The 25721-nt window shown below is 44.7% G+C and overlaps 2 protein-coding genes across 6 annotated transcripts; both read left to right on the plus strand.

Annotated features, from left to right (window-relative positions):
• Positions 1–354: 354 nt before the first annotated feature.
• LOC129866974 (serine/threonine-protein phosphatase 6 regulatory subunit 2-like) lies at positions 355–16927 on the plus strand. 4 transcript variants are annotated; one of them, XM_055940034.1, is made up of 26 exons: positions 355–636; positions 899–1020; positions 1396–1531; positions 1655–1753; positions 2165–2351; positions 3565–3702; positions 3784–3849; positions 3932–4044; positions 4157–4270; positions 6693–6813; positions 6978–7169; positions 7268–7492; positions 7577–7641; positions 7794–7909; positions 8004–8089; positions 8174–8251; positions 8365–8462; positions 8632–8686; positions 8829–8953; positions 9670–9941; positions 10144–10501; positions 10592–10677; positions 10822–11044; positions 11313–11336; positions 13383–13499; positions 13574–16927. In XM_055940034.1, exons 3-26 carry the CDS (start codon positions 1404–1406, stop codon positions 13605–13607), a joined length of 3120 nt encoding a protein of 1039 aa, XP_055796009.1. In that variant the 5' UTR covers positions 355–636; positions 899–1020; positions 1396–1403; the 3' UTR covers positions 13608–16927. The 4 variants fall into 4 exon arrangements, with proteins under 4 accessions (XP_055796009.1, XP_055796010.1, XP_055796007.1 ...); XM_055940035.1 differs by having other exon boundaries at positions 951–1020; XM_055940032.1 differs by lacking the exons at positions 355–636; positions 899–1020 and having other exon boundaries at positions 1350–1531.
• A 696-nt stretch (positions 16928–17623) lies between these two features.
• Positions 17624–24636, plus strand: LOC129866987 (MOB kinase activator 2). Of its 2 annotated transcripts, XM_055940065.1 has the most exons (6): positions 17624–17761; positions 17862–17992; positions 22558–22703; positions 23162–23258; positions 23351–23475; positions 23850–24636. In XM_055940065.1, exons 2-6 carry the CDS (start codon positions 17919–17921, stop codon positions 24092–24094), a joined length of 687 nt encoding a protein of 228 aa, XP_055796040.1. In that variant the 5' UTR covers positions 17624–17761; positions 17862–17918; the 3' UTR covers positions 24095–24636. The 2 variants fall into 2 exon arrangements, with proteins under 2 accessions (XP_055796040.1, XP_055796039.1); XM_055940064.1 differs by having other exon boundaries at positions 17624–17992.
• The last annotated feature ends 1085 nt before the right edge of the window (positions 24637–25721 follow it).

A 25721-nucleotide genomic window follows, 5' to 3' on the forward strand; every position in this document is an offset into this window, starting at 1 on the left:
AGAGATAGCAGAGATGATGAGAGTCATGACGTACCGTTAGCTACAAACATACATATGTATCTGTATAACATTATCTCTAGGCTAACAGTTACAGCTTTGGATAACGTCTGCTTGTCAATTTTGGAAGTATCCTCCTGACTGTGTGACCCAGTTATCATTTTTACTAATCTCCTATTAACAATAATCCGTTAGGGCGGGGGCATACATATAGCAGTGTGAAAGCTATGGTTTAATGGTGCCACCCATATTTTTGTGAATTGTAATAGTCAGCACAATCTCTACTCTTTACCACAACGATAAATCACAAGTGCCCGTAGCTACCTTTTACTTTTGCGCGTTCCCGTAACAGTGTCCGCCATTTTGATTAAAAAAAATATGACAGCATCCTTGTCTGTCTTGCTGCAATCTTGAGGGTAAAAGCGACAATTAATTTACTGGCGCTGGGATTGATTGTACTATACACGGGTGGAAGGGTCCGGCAGCCTCTTGTGAGCTGTCAAAGAAACACTCGCCAGATTACTGACATATTTGGTTGATGGGGCGTGCAGCTCCAGTTGACTGGCTTGGAATATAAACAAACTGCTCAACTAGCTACTATAGCAGACTGACACTGACGCCCTGGAGCTAAATGACAAGGTAGGTGCTTGTCGTAGCTGTGCCATAGCAAGATTGCAATAATCAGCCTGGCTAACTATATACGCAGTCTAATTAGCTATCTAGCTAACAACATCCTACTAGCTAATATGGTCAGACATATTTGACAGTCATTGGCAGCTAGCTAGCCACCTTGCTACGCAGCACAGTTTCCTAATCTTGAAGATTAGGAGAGTCAGAGATGTGTGTATGTGCTGGAACACACTGATTCTGTCTCCCTTTTTATCACTTTTTCGGGTTGCAGACCGTTTATCAGTGTGTGTGCGCCAATGGTGTGTGTGTAATCGTCCATGCAGATGACCATTCCTTCCTGGGTCTATGAGACAAATGACTGAAGAGGTCTGACCAAGGACACACATTAATTAGGTAAACACTCACACACATTCGCACTTAAAGGTGCAATCTAACCTATATCTATTTCACCAAAGGTTTAAAGTGCTTCCTCTGTAAACTGAGGGGGGGGGGGATGTCTGGCTGTGTGTAATCGTCCATGCAGATGACCATTCCTTCCTGGGTCTTTGAGACAAATGACTGAAGAGGTCTGACCAAGGACACACATTACACATTACCCCCCCCCCCCCCCCCCCCCCCCCAATTCAAGCCCCCTCCTCCCATCCTTCTTGAGTAAGACCGTGGGGAACGAACCTCTCACACTCCAGACCGAGCAGGAAATGTAAAGTTGCAAAACCTTTGATACACAGTTGGCGAGGATGACTTTCTATTCACTCTTTCTCCTTGCAGCTGCAGCCATGTTCTGGAAGTTTGACCTGCACATGGCATCCCAGCTGGAGGCCCTGCTGGAGAAGGATGATGTCACGCTCACTGAGCTCATGGAGGAGGAGGACGTACTGCAGGAGTGCAAGGCCCAGAACCGCAGGTTATCCTTCAGCATTAACATCTGCCATAGAAAGCACACTGTTTATTAGCATTAGTTTGAGCATTTTGAATAGGAAATGGTGTCATGCTAATGAGTGTCTCTTCACTCCTCTCTGGGCCCAAGGCTGCTTGTCTTCCTGTCCCAGGACACCTGCATGCAGGAGCTGCTGCACCTCATCACCACAGAGCCCCCTGCTGGCCTGGAAGAAACAAGACGTTTTAAGTGAGTGGACTAGGGATCATCAACTAGATTCAGCCACGGGCCGAATTGTTTCTCGAGCGGGTGGTTGGGGGGCAGGAACATAATTACAAATAATTTATAGATGGCAAATTGACCGCAAGAAGCCCAAACAGAGATAACATTTGACTAAAACATAATCATTTCAAACCTTGCTTACTTTTGTATATGATCACATCTCTCTATTATGCGTGGGAATACTTGAGAACTGATTTCCAAAATTAAATCACTTGGAGGTGATTTCCTGGTGTTTTTAGTCTTATGTCCAACAATTAAAAAATCTATTAGTTATTATTTTTGCTCAGAAAACTTTGGGGGCCAAGAGGAGTAGAGAGACACACACTGTCAGTCAGTCAGTCAGTGGGATACTATGCTGAGTGTGTGTGTGTGTTCCAGGCACCCTAACATAGCGTGTGAGCTGCTGACGAGTGATGTGGGGGTGATAAATGATAAGCTCGGTGGAGAGAAGCCCCTGCTGGATACCCTGTACTCTTTCCTGGAGCAGCCCCCTCCCCTCAACCCCCTTCTTGCGTCCTTCTTCAGCAAGACCATCGGAAACCTCATCACACGCAAGACCGAACAGGTACAGTAACACCAACTCTCACACAGTTGATCATTTTATTCTGGTTGTGTTGTAGTTTCATTGTGGCGGTGATTCATTTTCTGCAGAAGAAGGAAGGTTTCCTCTCTACTGTAGAGCCCTATAAAATCTGTGTTGTGGAAAATGCGCACGGAATCCAGACATTAAAACAGAATTCAAAAATATTCAAAGTGTATTGCACTTAGTAGGAAATCAACTAAATGTATTGATCTTATTAGAAAATGCATCAGTTATTCGTATTTTCCGGCAACTTTCTGAAATGGCGTGTGTGTGTGTGTGCGCGCACCAGGACTTCCGTTAGCCGGCTACTGGCCGTAAAACATTTTTTATTTTTTATTGATAAGCCGATAAATTGGTACCGTCCAATTGCCCGGGAGAAGAAAAAAATCCTATTGCGAAATAAAACTTATTCATCATTGCTTAACATTTTTTTTATATCTATATAGTACCAGTGAAAAGTTTGGACACACCTACTCATTCCAGTGTTTTTCTTTATTTGTATTATTTTCTACATTGTAGATTAATAGTGAAGACATCAAAAGACATATGAAATAACACAAATGGAATCATGTAGTAACCAAAAAAGTGTTAAACAAATCAAATTATATTTGAGATTCTTCAAAGTAGCCACCCTTTGCCTTGATGACAGCTTTGCACACTCTTGGCAAAGTTGTCATCAAAGCAAGGATGGCTACTTGAAAATATATTTTGATTTGTTTAATACTTTTTTTGGTTACTACATGATTCCATTTGTGTTATTTCATAGTTTTGATGTCTTAACTATTATTGTACAGTGTAAAAATAAATAAAAACCCTTGAATGAGTAGTTGTGTCCAAACTTTTGACTGGTATGTAGCCTAGTCCTACAGGTTATATGATTTTGGGAACTATTGTCCCACAACTGACCCAGAGTGGTCTCCTGATGTGTTTTAAGCATCGTTATGGACTTAGAACATCCGATTTTGTTGTTTTTCTATAAAAAGTTTGATTTTGAGAGGGAAAAATGGAAACCTCGGAAAAACTAAACTGAATGAGTCAAAAATAAAACAGATTTTATAGGGCCCTACTTGGGTAGATAATATTGGTTGTAATCATTTTGTTGTATGATGTTGTTGTAGCCTATATTGTTGTATGGTCATTTATTTTGGTCTTTAGATGATCTGGTTAACAGGTGGTTGTGTTGTGGTCTCTGTAGGTCATCTCCTTTCTGCGTGGAAAGGAGGGTTTCCTGGGTCTGGTCCTGAATCACATCAACACATCAGCCATGATGGACCTCCTGCTACGCCTCATCAGCTGTGTAGAGCCTGCTCCTCTCAGACAGGACACACTCAACGTATGACACATACACACACACACACACATCCTCAGTGTGTGGTAAAGTATGTAATAGTGTGTGTTTGTGTTCCCTCTGCAGTGGTTAAATGAAGAGCAGCTGGTCCAGAGGCTTATAGAGCTCATCCACCCTGGGAAAGATGAGGAGGTAAGACCGACACACACACACACTCTACTGATGACTAGAGAGTGCTGTCAGCGGGGTAACTCCAGCCGTGTGTGTGTTTCAGAAACAGTCAAATGCATCCCAGACTGTGTGTGACATCATCCGTCTGAGCAGAGACCAGGCCAATCAACTCCAAGAGAACTCTGAGGCTGACCCTCTGCTTGCCGTGCTGGAGTCGTAAGTCACACTTACACACACACACACACACACACACACACACACACACACACACACACACACACACACACACACACACCTGTAATATCCTCTGCCCTGTGTGTTCCTGCAGGCAGGAGTGTGTGGGTCAGCTGCTAGACAACATGTTTGTGGGAGAGAGGACAGAGAGCTGTATCATCTGTGGAACTCAAATCCTTCTAACCTTACTGGAAATCAGGAGGCCAGGGTGGGTGTTCTATTCTTGCATACTTAAAAAGTCTGGTGCTCGCCAGCTTGCAGTCCTAAAAAAGGGAAATGAGTTAGCATCTTCTACCGCTGTTTCTGGTTCATTCCCATGGGGGAAATTAATGGGGTTTTGGGATATATGCAGAAAGTAAGGTCTGAGTTAACCCAGGCTTAGGAAATCGTATACGTTTTGTTCTATGAGATAATATCAGTCCGTTAAAATGAGCCTTATGAAGCCTTTACATACTTGTTTTGATGACATAAATGCTTCAAAATTTAAAAAAAAACTATCAGAATTCCAAAGATTGCCGAAGTCATGATGGAAAATGTTTTCTGGGGATGTGATGTATTACACGGAACCCAAATCGAATCATGCGCCATCGTGCATAAATGTATTTTGTCCCTCCACACCAAACACGATCACGACACGCAGGTTAAAATATCACAACAAACTCTGAACCAATTACATTAATTTGGGGACAGGTCGAAAAGCATTAAACATTTATGGCAATTTAGCTAGCTAGCTTGCACTTGCTAGCTAATTTGTCCTATTTAGCTAGCTTGCTGTTGCTGCCTAATTTGTCCTGGAATATAAACATTGAGTTGTTATTTTACCTGAAATGCACAAGGTCCTCTACTCCGACAATTAAACCACACATAAAACGGTCAACCAAATCGTTTCTAGTCATCTCTCCTCCTTCTAGGCTTTTTCTTCTCTTGACTTTATATTGCGAATGGCAACTTTCATAAATTAGGTGCATTACCGCCACTGACCTCGTTCGTCTTTCAGTCACCCACGTGGGTATAACCAATGAGGAGATGGCACGTGGGTACCTGCTTCTGTAAACCAATGAGGAGATGGGAGAGGCAGGACTAGCAGCGCAATCTGCATCACAAATAGAACTGACTTCTATTTTAGCCCTTGGTAACGCAGACGCTCGTTGGCGCGCAAGCAGTGTGGGTGCAATAATTGAATAATATCGATTTCTACATTTATTTTTGCAACGCTCGCGGTGTAGTCAGCCTGTTATGGAGGACCCGGCAAGCCAGTCTATTCCCTATAATGTAAACTCCAACAGAAATAACTTCAAATAATTTGCACTCATGACTACTGGATTGAATGTAATTTTCTGCCAATTTACAAGCAGATACTTAATTAATTAATTGTTACCAATCAACTTGCAAGGTTGCTAGCCAACTAGCTTGCTAACTTTAGCCCTAATAGTTTACTAACGTTTGCCCTACCAGCCTGCTATCGTTACATTAGCACTGCAATAGTCAGCCAGTTGTTATCAATACCTAGCGTACAGCTACATTAAAGTACATTTAAGTTTTGGAAATGCATAAAGCCATCTAACCAGTTTTCAAAGAATGTTAGCTATATGCAGTTAACTTAGCCAGCAAGCTAGCCAGCCAGCTAATGTTAGCTATTTAGCCAACTAGCATAGCCAACCACGCCTAACACAATTTAAACATAACCGCAGATTAAAAGCAAAGAGATCTACAGATTGAAGTGTTTGGCCCATCCCATGGTAAAACTTTTCAGAGTGCAAGCTGATTTGGCTACCAAAGCGAGGTGTAGGTGGGCGTTTCGCTGGGCCGAGGGAGAGTCAGGGAAATCCAATAGGTATATAGTGAGAAAAATATAAAATAGATAGATTCCAGAAGTCAGTCAACTAGCGTGATAGCACTAAACCAAGGTGGGGAAAAGTTACAAAACTCTCGTAGCCTACTTCACAGAGAACATGCTGAATAGTTGACAAAACAAACAGGAGAACAGATTAAAGAACGGATACTACACAATTAGAGCAAGCAGGTATGATTTTTCTATTTTGTTTTGAGCCTACGGCAAGAAGGCACCAGAGCCTGCCATGCTAATGGGTTCCCACTAGATAACCGCCACAAAGTTCGTAAAGAGCACGGGGATGCCGCAGGTGCCCCATTTGTATATCACACCTCTTGATCAGTGGATTGTAGCTCACCACCGCCAACACTTGGTCTGGAATGTAATTACGTGCTAGCATAGCTAGTGGCTAACGTTAGCCAGCTTGAGCTAGCTGCCGAGCTAGCATACGAACTAGGCAGCACAGAATAGATTTTCCATGTGACGTTGAGAAATAGTGCATTGTGGGTTGTTTAGAAGATATCCGGAAATAATGTATTAAATATGTAATGACCCAAAAACAAAACCATGTTTGTACTTATAGCTAACCAGATCGTGACTACAACTAAGTTACTAAGTCTTTGACCACACCGTGTTGTTACATTGGCGAGCAAAAACTCATGCTTCCTACCCTTTAAACCTGTGTTTACCACAGACCTTATTTTCAGAGTTTATCCAATGGGAAAGTAAATGGGAAAGTTGTGACTGATCTAGATGCTTATCTAAAGATACTTATCTTACCTGTGTGTGTGTGTTCCAGGGTAGAGGGTATGTTGGATGTGTGTGTTCAGGGACATGAGAGGTGTGTCAACAGTAGCATCCTGCAGGCCATCCAACCCCACCTCACACACTACCACCAACTACTGCTGGATCCGCCCAGGGTAAACTTGCACACGCACGCAAACACACACCTTCAACATACACACATCCTGTAGTCTCTGACTTAGTCACCCATACAGTCTTGCACTGTTATGCCATGTATAGTGTCAGAGCTGTAATGTCAACTATTCAACACATCATAAAACTCAATGTCGTGTGTTTGTAGGTGACCCCCATGCTTACCAGTCTAGGTGTGTTGGAGGTGCCACTGGGTAACTGTCGTCTCCATGTGGCCAGGCTGATGGCCTCTCTGCTACAGACCACAAACACCAGTTATTACATCTGTTGTAACAACACCATTTATAACAACACCGTCACACTGGAGCTCTGCAGACTCAACACCATAAACATTCTACTGGTCAGTACACACACACACACACACACACACACCATGTCCTGGTTTGTATACACCTTTACCTCTTTTATCCGTTAACCTGTTTTTGTTGTGTGTTGCAGGACCTGTTCTTTAAGTACACCTGGAACAACTTCCTGCACTTCCAAGTGGAGCTGTGTGTGGCAGCCATCCTCAGCCACTCTGCACAGGAGCAGAGACCCCTGGTTACCCAGGAAAATCCCAGGCTTCAGCAGGAGCCCCAGGAGAAGCAGGACTCGCCTGGCCCCACACTCCCACTGCCCTCTGTTCCTCCCGACATCTCCACACACAACCCACTGGTGACCCATGTACGTGTCTGTCTGTCTCTGTCTCTCTCTGTCTCTGCCTGCCTGTGTGTCTCAGTAACATTCTCTCTCTCTCTCCATCTGTAGTTGTTTCAGGACTGTCGTCTGTTTCAGAGGATATTGGAGGCCTGGGAGGAGAATGATAAGATGCAGTAAGATACTTAAAACTGTTAAACAGATAGCAATTCAGCTGTTTTTGAACCTGTTTTGTCATCTGTGATTGGTGTATCACTAGTATAGTGTGTTAACGTTCATAAATATAATTGTGTGTGTTACATATTGGCACGAACGTGTATGTTCTCAGGGCGGAGGGGGGCATGAGGAGAGGCTACATGGGTCACCTGACTAGGATCGCCAACACTGTAGTCTGTAGCATGGAGAAAGGACCACTACACAGCCAGATCAGCAGCCTTATTACAGGTAGGACTGTGTGGATTACTTAGGGACACAACAAACCTATTGTAGAATAACTGTCTGTGTGTGAAGCTGTCTTTACTGTGACTGTGTGTTGCAGAGCTGCTTGTGGATTGCAAGGGGCGCTGGGAGATCTTTGTAGACCAGGCCCTGACAGAGATCAACAGGAAGAACACTGTAGACCTGGTATACACACATACATACATACACACACACACATACACACACACATACATACACAAGTAAAACCCCTGGCCTTGTGTGTTCCAGGTGTCTCACAACCTGCGCTCCTCCAGTGAAGACGATGACAGACAGAGTCCCTTCCCCAAAGAGTTGTCACTGCAACAGGTAGACACACACGCATGTATTTACATGTATTTCCAGATAGTCATCTACTGCTCCTACTCTGTCATGGTAGTTACCATAATCCAGTTCTGTTTTCAATGTCTGCTGTCTTTCAGACATTCTCAGACTACCAGATCCAGCAGATCACTGCTAACTTTGTGGATCAGTTCGGCTTCAATGACGACGAGTTCTCAGAACACGGCGACAACATCAAGTAAGACACACACACACACACACACACACACACACACACACACACACACACACACACACACACACACACACACACACACACACACACACACACACACACACACACACACAGCATCAAGTAAGTCCTCTAAGTGGTTCTGACCTGATTGTGTGTATGTTGTGTGCGGCAGTGCCACCTTTGACCGGATCGCAGAGATTAACTTCAACGTGGACACAGAGGACACTGTGAGTGACAGAGTCCATAGCCTCTCTCCTAGGAGCTTCCATTTTAAATTCACTGTCTGAGTCATTACGTAGACTGGTCAACGAGTACAGTTGTGCAGGGATCTATACGCATACATTGTGGTGTGTGTGCATGCATGTGCAGGCTAAGACTGCAGCATTTGAGGCCTGCACTAAGGAGAAGATCCAGTCGTTTGATGACAACGAAGAGGAAGATATCTGGGAGGAGAGAGAGATTAACTACACTACACACACCAAGTCTAGGACCAGGTATACAAACACACACACATTCACACACTTAGATTAACAATACGACACACCAGGAACAGAATACGACACACCTGGTCCAGGTCCAGAATACGACACACCAGGTCCAGAATACGACACACCAGGACCAGAATACGACACACCAGGTCCAGAATACGGCACACCAGGACCAGAATACGACACACCAGGTCCAGAATACGACACACCAGGTCCAGAATACGACACACCAGGTCCAGAATACGACACACCAGGTCCAGAATACGACACACCAGGTCCAGAATACGACACACCAGGTCCAGAATACGACACACCAGGTCCAGAATACGACACACCAGGTCCAGAATACGACACACCAGGTCCAGAATACGACACACCAGGACCAGAATACGACACACCAGGACCAGAATACGACACACCAGGTCCAGAATACGACACACCAGGTCCAGAATACGACACACCAGGTCCAGAATACGACACACCAGGTCCAGAATACGACACACCAGGTCCAGAATACGACACACCAGGACCAGAATACGACACACCAGGACCAGAATACGACACACCAGGTCCAGAATACGACACACCAGGTCCAGAATACGGCACACCAGGTCCAGAATACGGCACACCAGGACCAGAATACGACACACCTGGTCCAGGACCAGAATACGACACACACGGGACCAGGTACACATACAACACTCTCTGTCTTGCTCTCTCAGGTTTGGGGGGTCGCGGACGTCTGTTGGAGCGGCTCAGAGTGATGGGGTGAGCGATACTGCTGATAGCTCAACAGGTTCTGAAACAGAGGAGTGGGAGGTGCCTAGTGAGGTCACAGGTCAGACGAAACACAGCAAGAACATCAGCCAGACTGAGAACATCAGCCAGACTGAGAACATCAGCCAGACTGAGAACATCAGCCAGACTGAGAACATCAGCCAGACTGAGAACATCAGCCAGACTGAGAACATCAGCCAGACTGAGACTGCACAGAGTAAGGATGACTATTTGAACACAGGTCTGCTTGTGTGTGGGTATTCAATGTGTTTTTGTTCATGGGGTGTTTTTGTGGTTGTATGTGTTTATCACTTTCTTTAGTTGTTTGTTGCTGTGGTAGTCGATGCGTATGTTTCTGGTTCTTCTTGTTTTGTTTGTGTGTGTCTGGTCCTCAGCTCTGAGTTACATTTATTCCTCAGGCCCTGGCTGGGCGGCTAGTTTCGGGGAGGTGAACTCTAAGGACCCCTCTCCTGGAGTGGGTGTGGATCCATGGGCTAACCCCACCCCCAAGTCTGGAGTGGGCGTAGACCCATGGGGTAGCCCTGCCCCCACACCTGGAGTGGGCGTAGACCCATGGGGTAGCCCCACCTCTAAATCAGGGGTGGGCATAGACCCATGGGGTAGCCCCACCCCCAAGTCCGAAGTGGGCGTAGACTCATGGGACAGCCCTGCCCCCAAGTCAGAAGTGGGCGTGGATGCATGGGGCAGCCCCGCCCCCCAACCCATAACTGCAGAGAAGGGCTGGGCCAAGTTCACTGACTTTCAGCCCTTCTGCTGGTGAGTGTAGCCACATTTCAGTCTGTCTTTATGAACATTCTGCTGCTCATGTATAAGTTTATATTCGTGTGTGTGTGTGTGTGTATTCAGTTCAGAAACAGGTCCGAGGTGCACTTCTCCAGTAGACTCAGAGATCTGTGGGTTAGACAAAACAAAACCCAGCCAGGACAAGAACTGTAAGTCTGTGTGTGTTCTCCCTGCATGGCGTGTGTAACCGTGTGTGTTCAATTTGCAAAGTGTGTGTGTGTGTGTGTGTGTGTGTGTGTGTGTGTGTGTGTGTGTGTGTGTGAAATAAACGTGTGTGTGTGTTTTCTCTGCAGCTTGTGTGTGGAGTGTGTGTGTGGCGAGGAAGGCTCCCCTGGTAGCATCAGACAGCTCTTCATCAGGAGGCTCAGAAAGTGATGAAGAGGACAAGACTGAATCTGTTACTATGGAGACGGTATCCAAGGAAATTGTTACTACAGAGACCGTTGTCACAACCGCCGGACGGGAGACCATCAGACTTAGGATGGACGCCAAGAACGAGAGAGCTGTCTTCACCAGGTACACACACACACACATTCTCTTCTCAGTCGTGCAGTATATTCCTTTCCCTGCCTTACTGTCCAGTGTCCTCACCACACCACTCCTCTCATCTTACCTTCTCTCTTTTCCTCTCTCCTTCCCTCCCTCCCACTTTCCAAATCTGTCCTCCCTCCTCTTCTCCTAATTTCTTGTCTTGCCCTCTTCCACTCCTCTTCTCTTCCCTCCACTCCCACATTCCCTTCCATCTTCTCTCCTGCACTTCTGAATTTCCTCTCCTCCTCTCCAGAGTGTTTCATCCTGCAGTCAGAGGGTATGTAGTGTATGAGGTCTCTAGCCATTGAGTGTGTTGCCTTTGGAGTTGTATTGGCTTGGGAGTGTTACAGAGTGTATAACACTTTGCAGAGCAAAACCCAATGGAAACATAGCCACAGATGACATCTGCTAACAAAAAAAAGACAGGTTTTTATTGTCGCATATACCAGATAGGTGAAATGTATTGTTTTAAAGTGTTGGGCATAGTAGTACCGCGCCCCTGGAGCAAATTAGGGTTAAATGCCTTGCTTAAGGGAACATCAACAGATTTTTCACCTTGTTGGCTCAGGTATTCGAACCAGCGACCTTTCGGTTACTGGCTCAACGCTCAAATCGCTAGGCTACCTGCCACCCTATTAGCAGTGAATTGACTTCAATTCTGCTGCAAGACATTGAGCTTTGTGTCAGCTGCATGATAACTAACTGTATGTTTTTGACCTCTGACCTTTGGCTGGGCATCCCTACATTCCTCTCTGACCTTATGACTATGCCTCTCTACTCTAGGTCTATGCTGAGTTCTGATGGGTCTACTAGAGGCAAATCCAAAAGCGCTCAAATCCTATATAGTGCACTACTTTTGGTCAGAACCACATAGGGCTGCCACATACAGTGCATTCGAAAAGTATTCAGACCCCTTCACTTTCCACATTTTGTTACGTTACAGCCTTATTCTAAAATTGATGAAGAAATTGTTTATTTAATCCATCTACACACAATACCCCGTAATGACAAGGCAAAAACAGGTTTTTAGAAATACCTTATTTACATTAATATTCAGACCCTTTGCTATGAGACTTGAAATTGAGCTCAGGTACATCCTGTTTCCATCTATCATCCTTGAGATGTTTCTACAACTTGGAGTCCACCTGTGGTAAATTCAATTGATTGGACATGATTTTGGAAAGGCACACATCTGTCTATATAAGGTCCCACAGTTGACAGTGCATGTCAGAGCAAAAACCAAGCCATGAAGTCGAAGGAATTGTCTGTAGAGCTCAGAGACGGGATTGTGTCGAGGCACAGATCTGGGAAAGTGTACCAAAATATTTCTGCAGCATTAAAGGTCCCCAAGAACACAGTGGCCTCCATTATTCCTAAATGGAAGAAGATTGGAACCAGCAAGACTCTTCCTAGAGCTGGCCGCCCGGCCAAACTGAGCAATCGGGGGAGAAGGGCCTTGGTCAGGGAGGGGACCAAGAACCCGATGGTCACTCTGACAGAGCTCCGGAGTTCCTCTGTGGAGATGGGAGAACCTTCCAGGAGGACAACTTACTCTGCAGCACTCCACCAATCAGGCTATTAAGGTAGAGTGGCTAGGCACATGACAACCTGTTTGTGTTTTCTAAAAGGCACCTAAAGACTCAGACCATGAGAAACAAGATTCTTTTTTCAGTTGCAAAGACTGGGAGACTAGTCAGGATCGAGGCAAAGATGAACGGAGCAAAGTACAGAGATCCTTGATGAAAACCTGCTCCAGAGCTTTCAGCAACTCAGACTGGGGCGAAGGTTCGCCTTCCAACAGGACAACGACACTAAACACAAAGCCAAGACAACGCAGTAGGGGCTTCGGGACAAGTCTCTGAATGTCGTTGAGTGGCCCAGCCAGAGCTCGAAATTTAACCCGAGCGAACATCTCTGGAGAGACCTGGAAATAGCTGTGCAGTGATGCTCCCCATCCAACCTGACAGTGCTTGAGAGGATCTTCAGGGAAGAATCAGAGATACTCCCCAAATACAGGTGTGCCAAGCTTGTAGCGTCATACCCAAGATTTTTATAAATTTGCAAAAATGTATTTTTTTCTTTTTTTTAAATAACGTTTTTCCTCTGTCATTATAGGGTATTGTGTGTAGATTGAGGGGGGAAAACAATTGAATACATTTTAGAATAAGGCTGTAACATAACAAAATGTGGAAAAGTCAAAGGGTCTGAATACTTTCAGAATGCACTGTAGGGATCTGGCCAATAATAGTGCCCTATACAGGGAAGAGGGTGTGATTTGAGACACAGCCAATATGTTATTACTTATGTCTTTCTACTCTTACAGTGAGGCTGACATGAGAGAGAAAGAAAAGATGAAGGAGAAAGAGAGGGTGATGGGTGGAGGAGACCCTCTCAATGCCACCGCTGCTCCCCTCAAAATTCGGCCTGCCACCGTCACAAAGTAAGTGTGTATCTGTGTCTCTGTCTTGTGTACCTGCTTCTTCACTGACACCATCACCTCCACTCTCCCCACAGAGACACACCATCCTTGGCAAACGGACCGGCCTAGTACTACGGTAAAATGACACACACATACACACTCCATTCCCTAGCAAACTCTAACACACTCCACTTCCCAACAACACTCCATGCCATGCAACGTCTTGTATCGTGAGGAGTGCTGCCCTGTCATAGGTCTGTGTCTAGGACATCTACGGTGGCTGAGAGAGTCAGAAAGCAGAAGAGAAAGCCATTCCGGAAGCCAAACCACAGCTCCTAAACACAACAGTTTATAAACAGATTCATGTGATGTTTGTCCCTGCCCTTCTGCTGTAGTCTCTCCTACACACCTATCACCACACTGCGACGTGTGTGTGAGATCCAGCTTTATGTAGTGTTGTTAGTTCTTGACTCAGCCGGATTTTTTTACACTTTAAGTTGAGAAGACGCTCCATTCCCGCTGTAGTCACATCATCAGCGCAGAGTAAAGTCTGAGGCCTGGGGAGCAGGGGAAGGAGTAGTCAGTACTGACTGTAAGATCTTCAAAGACAAAGTGTGTTCCTAGTTTTTATTTATTTGACTCAATCATTTCAGCATAGAAAATCCAGCCTGATTATGAAAATCCTCCACTGTCTTTCTCTCTGTGTGGACTATTACAGGTAGTGAAAATATTGATTCCGTCTGTTCTTTCTCTTTGTGTGTATGTGTGGGAGATTTGGAATATATATTCTCAGGTTAAAAGAGCAGTTCTGTGGATGTGATGAAAGCACACCTGTGTGACGTCACACACAGCATGATTATTCACACACACAAGACACACACAAAGCGTGAGGCATACACACACTCCACTGCGTGAGTGTATACACACACACAAACACAGAGTTTGCGCAGACAGAAGCACTCACACCCTTCCATATCACCCCTCCACAGAGCTGTGTAAATGTAATATTGTGACCGTTGAACCTTTTATTAGGTTGTGGTATAATGTAAACGTATTATAATGTAAACAGTATATATATATATATATAAACACGTATCTATTTTTGGTATCAATTCAGATGTATCGGAAAGCGGATGTTTAGCAGGTTGGTGTGTGTGTGTGTGTTTATAATGTTGAAATGAGGCAATAATGACATCTGTGTTATGGTTTTTACCTCAGCATCAGACCCTGAAACCCTGCTACATGCTTCCTCCTGGTGGGTGTGTGGTTGAGTGGGTGTGTGGGTGGGTGGGTACATGTATGTATATGTTTAGTGTATTGGAAATGTTTTCCATATACAATTCCTCATGCTATATCATCTTATCAGTATCTAAAGCGCTCTCTCTCCCTTCTCTCATTTAGAGCATGTCATTCAGGTATGACTTAGTGAAGTTAGTTTCTGTTGTTGTGTGGTTTTATGTTTAAAGCACTTTGTGATGGTGGGCAGAACCACCAAGGGCTTTTACTCACAGCTGAGGAAGAGAGGTTTGAGGAAGAGAGGAATCAGTAAGTTATTACAAAATCTTAATAATATTTATGTGATATGACGATTTGATCCACCTATTGTGATGCCAAAGTGTGCTAGAGACTAATGAAACTGGCTAGATTTGGGACAGGGAGAGGGATCCACCCTGATTCAGGGTCTGATAAAGCTAACCAGAGTTGCGTCATACCTTCACCCCAATACCACACACTGCATCTGACCCATATCACACCACACACTGCATCTGACCACCCATACCACACCACACACTGCATCTGACCACCCATACCACACCACACACTGCATCTGACCACCCATACCACACCACACACTGCATCTGACCACCCATACCACACCACACACTGCATCTGACCACCCATACCACACCACACACTGCATCTGACCACCCATACCACACCACACACTGCATCTGACCACCCATACCACACCACACACTGCATCTGACCACCCATACCACACCACACACTGCATCTGACCACCCATACCACACCACACACTGCATCTGACCACCCATACCACACCACACACTGCATCTGACCACCCATACCACACCACACACTGCATCTGACCACCCATACCACACCACACACTGCATCTGACCACCCATACCACACCACACACTGCATCTGACCACCCATACCACACCACACACTGCATCTGACCACCCATACCACACCACACACTGCATCTGACCACCCATACCACACCACACACTGCATCTGACCACCCATACCACACCACACACTGCATCTGACCACCCATACCACACCACACACTGCATCTGACCACCCATACCACACCACACACTGCATCTGACCACCCATACCACACCACACACTGCATCTGACCACCCATACCACACCACACACTGCATCTGACCACCCATACCACACCACACACTGCATCTGACCACCCATACCACACCACACACTGCATCTGACCACCCATACCACACCACACACTGCATCTGACCACCCATACCACACCACACACTGCATCTGACCACCCATACCACACCACACACTGCATCTGACCACCCATACCACACCACACACTGCATCTGACCACCCATACCACACCACACACTGCATCTGACCACCCATACCACACCACACACTGCATCTGACCACCCATACCACACCACACACTGCATCTGACCACCCATACCACACACTGCATCTGACCACCCATACCACACACTGCATCTGACCACCCATACCACACACTGCATCTGACCACCCATACCACACACTGCATCTGACCACCCATACCACACACTGCATCTGACCACCCATACCACACACTGCATCTGACCACCCATACCACACACTGCATCTGACCACCCATACCACACACTGCATCTGACCACCCATACCACACACTGCATCTGACCACCCACACCACACACTGCATCTGACCACCCACACCACACACTGCATCTGACCACCCACACCACACACTGCATCTGACCACCCACACCACACACTGCATCTGACCACCCACACCACACACTGCATCTGACCACCCACACCACACACTGCATCTGACCACCCACACCACACACTGCATCTGACCACCCACACCACACACTGCATCTGACCACCCACACCACACACTGCATCTGACCACCCACACCACACACTGCATCTGACCACCCACACCACACACTGCATCTGACGCATACCACACCACCTGACCCATACCACATCACACACTGCATCTGACCCATACAACACCACACACTGCATCTGACCCAAACGTGTGTGTGCTCTCTGTAGTCGGAGGCCTTTTATAAAGGGTTCTGATGCTGGCGGTTCCTTTTCTGTATATGTAATTGTGTGTGTTACTGTTGTCAAACCTAGCCTGTAAATTCAGATATCAAACTAATAAATATGTCAACCATCAACACTGGGCTCCCATGCGCTTAAATTATACATACAGCAGCCAACACAGAGTGGAGGAGGGAGGGGGTGGAGTAGAGATGGAGGGAGGGGGTGGAGTAGAGATGGAGGGAGGGGGTGGAGTAGAGATGGAGGGAGGGGGTGGAGTAGAGATGGAGGGAGGGGGTGGAGTAGAGATGGAGGGAGGGGGTGGAGTAGAGATGGAGGGAGGGGGTGGAGTAGAGATGGAGAGAGGGGGTGGAGTAGAGATGGAGAGAGGGGGTGGAGTAGAGATGGAGAGAGGGGGTGGAGTAGAGATGGAGAGAGGGGGTGGAGTAGAGATGGAGAGAGGGGGTGGAGTAGAGATGGAGAGAGGGGGTGGAGTAGAGATGGAGAGAGGGGGTGGAGTAGAGATTTTTTAAATTTAAATTAATCTTTATTTAACTAGACAAGTCAGTTAAGAACAAATTATTATTTACAATGACGGCCTACCAGGGAACAGTGGGTTAACTGCCTTGTTCAGGGGCAGAATGACAGATTTTTACCTTGTCAGCTCGGGGATTCGATCCAGCAACTCTTCGGTTACTGGCCCAACGCTCTGACCACGAGGCTACCTAGTGCAGGGAGATGGTGGGAGGGGTGGAGTAGAGATGGAGGGGGAGGAGTAGAGAGCTCTTGGCTCAGTAAATATGTTTGTGGAGAAACCTGCCTGTCCACCTCACAGAGGAGGAGTCTAGGGGCGTGGGACACAGACAAAGAACAGACACACACACACACTAACACGAGGAGGGAGCAGAGGACTTTTCAGTGGATTTTACACTTGTGGAATATAATTCATACTTGGAGCTTTGCTGGAGGAGGTCTGTGTGTTAGTGTGTAGTATAGTGTACCTACATTAGTGTGTTTTGTATGAGTGAATGTGAGAGCATGTGTGAGTGTGTTATGTTGTGTGTGTAACAGCCCGGCCCCGGATGGAAAGGGTTGTCGCTGGCTACTCCGAGGTCTTAGCTCCCAGCCATGGGGGGCTGCCAGAGTCACCCCTCTGCTGCGGATACACAAATAGTACCCCAGCCCTCTGATGTCAACAAACTGTAAGTATCTCTCCCCTTCCTCTCTCTCAATCTATCCATTCCCTCCATCTCCTCGCTCTCTTTTCCCCCCTTCCCTCTCTCATTGTTCTATGCTAGTTCAGATTAGACTGGGTTTGTGAGTAGGGCTGGTAGTAGGTTGAACAGTTAGTTAGAACTCAAAAGATCTGAACTGAGGTGGATAGAGCGAGAGAAGTAGGAACTGGGAAAGAGAGAGACGGCTGCTGGACATGGTAAACTGAGGAATGTTCTCTTTATAAGGACGTGTGTGTGGCACATATTTGTCTGATAACATCAACGGATATAGATTCCTTGACTGAGGCAAAAAGCAGGAACGATGGGATTGTGGTTTAAACAGTGTTTAAGAAGAGATGGTGTGTGCTTTAAAAAATGTCATGAATATATAGATGGCTTGTGTGTCTTTTTGAACAGAGCCAGTTATGCTGGACTTACTGTTTGCTTCGTCCACAGAGTGCAGTGAAACGTTAACACACACACACACGAGTGAGAGAGCAGGTTCACAGTGGATTCTGTTTACCTATAAACACACCACCTACTTTGGATTCATTTGTGTGTGTGTGTGTGTGTGTGTGTGTGTGTGTACAGGTGGTTGGTAGAGAGTGTAGTCTAAATAAAAGGACAATTGTGTAGAGTAGACTAGGGAGGAAGTTTAGTTGACAGTTCCCTCAGCGTGGTAAAACCAGCCTGATCGCTGTGTTCACTATATTGATTCCCAGTGTGACCTTCCTTCTGTCTGTACCATCCCCAGATGCTGTTTAAAAGCAATTATGAAGATTCCTACATACTTTGTCCTGACCTTACCCTTTAACCCTAACCTCCCTCTGTCATCGTTCACTTGCTCTCGCTGGCTTTCTCTGTCTCTCTCTTTCTCCTGTGGACAAAGGCCATGCTGTTTTGCCAATAGGACACACACACCAAGGCAACCCCAGCAGGGACTGAAACTCCTCATAGAGAACAGAATGTGTCTGTTATCAGTGTAACAAGGTCACACACACACACACACACACACACACACACACACACACACACACACACACACACAGATATCAAGGTTGAAAGTATTTTCGTTGCTTTCACTTCACTGACTGTGTGGTGATATAGTCAGTGGAAAACATTGACAGTGTAGTGTAGTACATTGTAAAACTTGGACCTGCTTTGCATGAAGTCAAATCTCTCTGGCTCCAGTCCCTGGTTTAGACTCTCTAGGACAGAGACATTGACCAATATCACAATACATTTAATGTGTCTGTGGTTATAATGCATTATAACAAGTATTACCCCTCTCACTTTATCATCTCCTCAGACCACCCCTCCTCAACTCTGATTTGTTATGCCGAACAGATGCTTCCGTAACGACCAGACACACAGCTCTTTAATCTCATTACACAGGTGCATAATTAATTCGCTTTAGCACCCATGAGCACCGGAGATAACCAAGCTAGCACATTTACACTGAACAAAAATTGAAACGCAACATGCACCAATTTCAAAGATTTTACTGAGTTACAGTTCATATGAGGAAATCAGTCAATTTACATGAATTCATTAGACCCTAATATATGCATTTCACATGACTGGGAATACAGATCTGCATCTGTTGGTCACAGATACCTTAAAAAAAAAGGTATGGGTGTGGATCAGAAACCCAGTCAATATCTGCCTCATGCAGCGCGACACATCTCCTTCGCATAGAGTTGATCAGGTTATTGGTTGTGGAATGTTGGACTGGATATTGGCAGGAACTGGAACACACTGTTGTACACGTTGATCCAGAGCATCCCAAACATGCTCAATGGGTGACATGTCTGAACTGGGACATTTTCAGCTTCCAGGAATTGTGTACAGATCCTTGCGACATGGGGCTGTGCATTATCATGCTGAAACATGAGGTGACGGCGGCGGATGAATGGCACAACAATAGGCCTTCGGATCTCAACACGGTATCTCTGTGCATTGAAATTGCTATTGATAAAATACAATTGTGTTCGTTGTCCGTAGCTTATGCCTGTCCATACCATAACACCCCTGCCACCATGGGGCAGTCTGTTCACAATGTTGACATCAGCAGACCGCTCGCCTACATAACGCCATTCACACTGTCTGCCATCTGCCCGGTGCAGTTGAAACCCGGGATTCATCCGTGAAAGAGCACACTTCTCCAGCGTGCCAGTGGCTATCGAAGGGTGAGCATAAGCTAGCAGTGTTATTAAAAGTATAATTGAAATCTTCAGTGAAAGTTAAGGAAGTTATTTAAAAACCTTCAAAAAACAATAATTTCCATTGTCGGTAATGATGCCGAACTGCAATCAGCACAAGACCCTGGTGAGGACGACAAGCACGCAAATGAGATTCCCTGTTTCTGACAGTTTGTGCAGAAATTCTTCGGTTGTGCAAACCAACAGATTCATCAGCTGTCAGGGTGACTGCTCTGAGATGATCCCGCAGGGGGAAAAGTCGGATGTGGAAGTCCTGGGCTGGCGTGGTTACACGTGGTCTGCAGTTGTGAGGCCGGTTGGACATACTGCCAAATTCTCTTAAAGGACGTTGGAGGTGGTTTATGGTAGTTAAATGAAATAATCTGCCAACAGTTCTGGTGGACATTTCTGCAGTCAGCATGCCAATTGCACCCTCCCTCAAAACTAGAGACATCTATGTCGTTGTGTTGTGATAAAACTGCACATTTTAGAGTGCCTATTATTGTCTCCAGCACAAGGTGCATCTGTTTAATCAGTTTCTTGATATGCCACACATGTCTGGTGGATGGATTATCTTGGCAAAGGAGAAAAGCTCACCAACGGGTGTAAACAAATTTGTGCACAACATTTGAGAGAAATAAGCTTTTTGTGTGTATGGAACCTTTCTGGGATCTTTTATTTCAGTTCATGAAACACGGGACCAACACTTTACATGCGTTTATATTTTTGGTCACTGTAGGTCCTTGGAAGTTGTGACAGAGAACGTTTTTGGTTTCCCACTGGTCTGGTAACGAAGCCATAAGTTTCCTGACCGTTAAAACAACTTTTTATTTAGACATTCTGAGACCAGGAGTGAAAATGTTGCTTGTTCTGGGAGTACATTTTTTAGTTTGCAGGGAGGTTCTGAGATTGTTTTATGAACATTCTGAGAATGGAAATGATTGTTTATTTGAACATTTTTAAATTACTTTCTGTCACGATCGTCGTAACATTGAAGAGAGGAGGACCAAGGCGCAGCGTGATAACAATGCATTCTTCTTTTAATGAAACGAAGAACACTTGACAAACTAACAAAACAACAAACGAACGAACGTGACGCTATAAACAAATAGTGCTGACACAAACACTACACATAGACAATCACCCACGAACTACCTAATGAATATGGCTGCCTAAATATGGTTCCCAATCAGAGACAACTGTAGACAGCTGTCTCTAATTGAGAACCAATCTAGGCAACCATAGACATACATACACCTAGACTAGACACTGCCCCATAAACATACAAAACCCCTAGACAATACAAAAAACACATACATCCCCCATGTCACACCCTGACCTAGCTAAAATAATAAAGAAAAAAAGATAACTAAGGCCAGGGCCTGACACTTTCACTGAAGGTTTCAATAAGACTTTTAATGACACTGCTAGCTTAGGTTAACTGTTTTGAACACAGATAGGACATTGAAATTAATTTGCTTAGGCATTTTATTGTGGCACAGCGTCAGTGAGATTCGCACTTATGATCTTGTATTCTCTATCCGTTGAACTAGTCCACTGCACCACCGGGATGGCGCTAGTGTGTTTCTTTTTAATTTTTATATTCATTCAAAGTTTTATTTATTAATTTTAGTCTATTCAAACAGACCCCATTTCAAAGTGCGGCCAATACACCTGAACAAGATAGAGAATAGACAGTTTTGTTGACACTGAGAACGGAATGTATATATTTTTTAATAACATTCTTAGAACATTCTTTGAACGTTACTAATGTTGTGTGGGTTTTATGTAACAATAACCAATAGAACTATGAGGAAACCTGTAGGAAACGTTATGCTGAAGTACTGAAATTCCCACAGAAGAACGTTGTTTCTTAATGTTCTCTGAACTATTTGAGAACATTCCCCAATGTCAAACCAGTTAGAGAACGTTCCTTGAACGTTACCAAAATTGACAAATCTAACCATGTTTGAATTTTAAGGTAAAAGTAATGAAATACCACAAAAAAAATATTTTTGGGTCAAATTCCTTAAATGTGCTGAGAATGTTCCAAACCAAGCAACTATCCTGCACAATTCCCAGAAAGTTGTGGGATGGTTGTGTACAAAATAACCATGGGATAACCATGCTCTCACCAAGCTCTAAGAAACATATGGTTCTAATTGGTTTTCAGAACGTTATGTGCTACCTGGGAAGAGACTGCAGCAACAGCTGTGTGTGTGCATATAGTAAACCATATAGTCCAGACTGCAAACTATGCATTCTGATGTCTGCAGCTGGAGCAGTGAAACATGGACATTTAAATACTGAGAGACACACTCACACTTTAACTGTGTGTGTTGTATTGTTTAGGGGAGATAATAACAATGAGCTGGTGTTGGAGGAGCGTCCCTATCTGCAGCAGCAGTATATCTCTGAGAGGATCACACACACCAACATGACCGCCCTCACTGCCCTGCCACCCGGACTGGACCAGGCTGAGTGGCTCGCCAGCAACAGTCAGTACACACACACACACACACACACACACACACACACACACACACACACACACACACACACACACACACACACACACACACACACACACACACACACACACACACACACACACACACACGTAAGCATGCTCACACACACAAAAACCACACAAGACCAGACATTGGGAATTCAGAAATGGGAGCCCTATTTGGGAGTGTTAGGATTAGGGTTAAACCAGGGTTAAACATAAAGTGAGTTAGGGTTATGCCAAGATTAGAGTTAGAGTTGTGGTTGAGGTTACGGTTGAACCGGGATGTAGACATGAAGCTAGGGTTGGAATTGAACCAGGATGTGGACATGAAGATACGGTTACTTTAGGGTTATGCTAAAATAAGAGTTAGGGTTAATTTGGTATATCCCTAATCCCAATATTGCATTACTATAACCTAAACTGTTTCTCTCTCCCACTCTCCAGCGGTAGCGTTCTTTAAGCATATTAACCTGTTCTCCAGTGCCCTTTCTGAGTTATGTACTCCTACCACCTGTCCTACAGCCTGCGGACCAGATAACACGTAAGTCACACTCAAACACACACACGTACGTACGTTAATATTCACACTCATACAGGCACACCCTTCTGCTCCCTCAATGTGTCTGTGTGTAGAGTGTATATATGGACAGACGATCAGGGGAAGAAGTTGAGGTGTTCCGCTCCTCTCTACTTTGACTATACCATGTCCTACATCCAAGACCTACTGACAGATGAAGACGTCTTCCCCACCAGAGCAGGTACACACACACACACACACACACACACACACACACACACACACACACACACACACACACACACACACACACACACACACACACACACACACACACACACACACACACACACACACACACACACAGTAAATGAACACAAGTGCTGCAGACATTCACTGCCCTACTGATCATCAACCAATGACTACAACATAACAAACCAACTAATCTATCAGTCAATAAAATACTCAACCCTTCTCCCCTTTCATTCCCTCTCCCCCACTACCTTACACATCATCCTCTGCATCCTCACTATTTCCCTTCCCTCTCTTATCCCCAACACCTCTCTACATCCTATCCATCTCATTTCTTCTCTCCTCCCCTCCTTCCATCACCAGGGTCAGTGTTCCCAGCAGGTTTTGTGTTCTTGGTCAAGAAGGTGTTTCTGCTGTTGTTCCGTGTTCTGGCTCATATCTACTGGAGTCACTACAGAGAGGCCCTGGTTCTGGGACTACACCCCCACCTCAACACATTGTTCATACACCTCACACACTTCAGCCTTCAACACAACCTGCTGGAAGCAGAACACACACAACCTCTACAGGACCTGATCATTGCTCTGGGACAGTACAGCCTCACCTGACACACACACAAATGTACCTTCACAGATATACACACACACACACACCCACAGCTTCAATGAATTTAGAGAGACAGACTCAGCGACTCTGTTGTATAAACTGTGAGTTAACCTTTGAATGCAGTGGGCTAAATCAGGGTCACTTGGTAGTCTTAAGAAAATCTACTTTGAAACAAAAGTATACAACTCACACATGGGCTTAAAAAAAAGAAGACACCTGTACCATGTCAGATATAGAGTTGAAATGTATTCAATTTTGAATTTACATCCCAATAGACTTTATATACTGTACATCACAGAAGACTGAAATATAACGAAACTGTTTGACATAGAAACACCAGATTTTCTGCATTTAAAAAAATCCTGTTTATTAATTATAAAAAAATATGAATAACATTCTACCAACGAGGCCACTAGGTTGTTTGACTGCAGGAAAAGGTTACGTAAGAAGAGGATATGTATTGCTTTTTATGCTTTTGCATGTGATATGTATAATAGATAATATATGTTATGAAGATGGTGTTATTAAACTGAGGTCAAATGAATTTCAACGGTCATGTATACTGTAGGTCAACTATTATGCTCTCCTTCAAATCAAATTTTATTAGTCACATGCACCGAATACAACAGGTGTAGACCTCACAGTGAAATGCTTACTTAGTACTTGAAAATACTGATAAAACAGGAGCCTGTCCTTTAAGACAATTCCTAATGGTACAAGTAAAGTATGCTATAATTCATTAAACTATTACCCGACTACAGGCTGCTATCAGGAACCAGTCCCTGAATGGGTACAGACAAAAAAATATAATAAACATTTTCTACCTACATTTTCTTCTAATGCAGTTAAAAAAATGATTTTCTTAAATGGATAAGAAATAAAATTATCAAGTAATTAAAGAACAGCAGTAAAATAACAATAGCGAGACTGTATACTGGAAAACCTACCCTTATGTTCAATTCGGCTACACACAAGTTATGTTCCAGGTTAATACAGTAAGTACAGTCACAGAAAGCACAGTTTCCCTTAAATGTTGCTGAGAATGTCTTCTTTCAGATGCTCTTTTCCCTGGGTTAATAGCCCCAACCTTTAAATAGAGCCAAATGTTTGATGCATGTCAAAGTCATAAATCCGTCAGATCGTCCGTGATCCAACGTCATAAGTCAACATTTGTCAAAACTTAGTTTCAGCTCAAATTCAGATCAGTGTTGCTCAGCCTCTGAACATCATAGGGAAATCCTTCTCATATCTATGTGGTCGGCGAGGTTGCACCATTCCAGTGCAGCTTGTTTCTAGGACACTCCACTCAAATGTTATATAGACTAAGGTCAAGGTCAAATTGTGGGGGTCAAATTGACCCAGAACATCATGGATGTCACTTTTCTTGTACCATGTAGTGATTTATTTTATTTATTTTTATTATGTGTTTTATAGAAAGTTCAAGGGTCAAATTGCAGGTCAATTTGACTCCAGATCAGTGTTGTTCAGCGTCTGAGTATCATAGGGATATCATTCCTGTGCAGAAAGCAGCTTATTTCTAGGACACACCGTTCAAAATGTATATAGACTAAGGTCAAATTGCGGGTCAAATTGACCCAGAACATCACTTTTCTTGTACCGTGTAGTGAT

This window comes from Salvelinus fontinalis, chromosome 12 (genome assembly GCF_029448725.1).
Source record: "Salvelinus fontinalis isolate EN_2023a chromosome 12, ASM2944872v1, whole genome shotgun sequence".
Taxonomy (NCBI): domain Eukaryota; kingdom Metazoa; phylum Chordata; class Actinopteri; order Salmoniformes; family Salmonidae; genus Salvelinus; species Salvelinus fontinalis.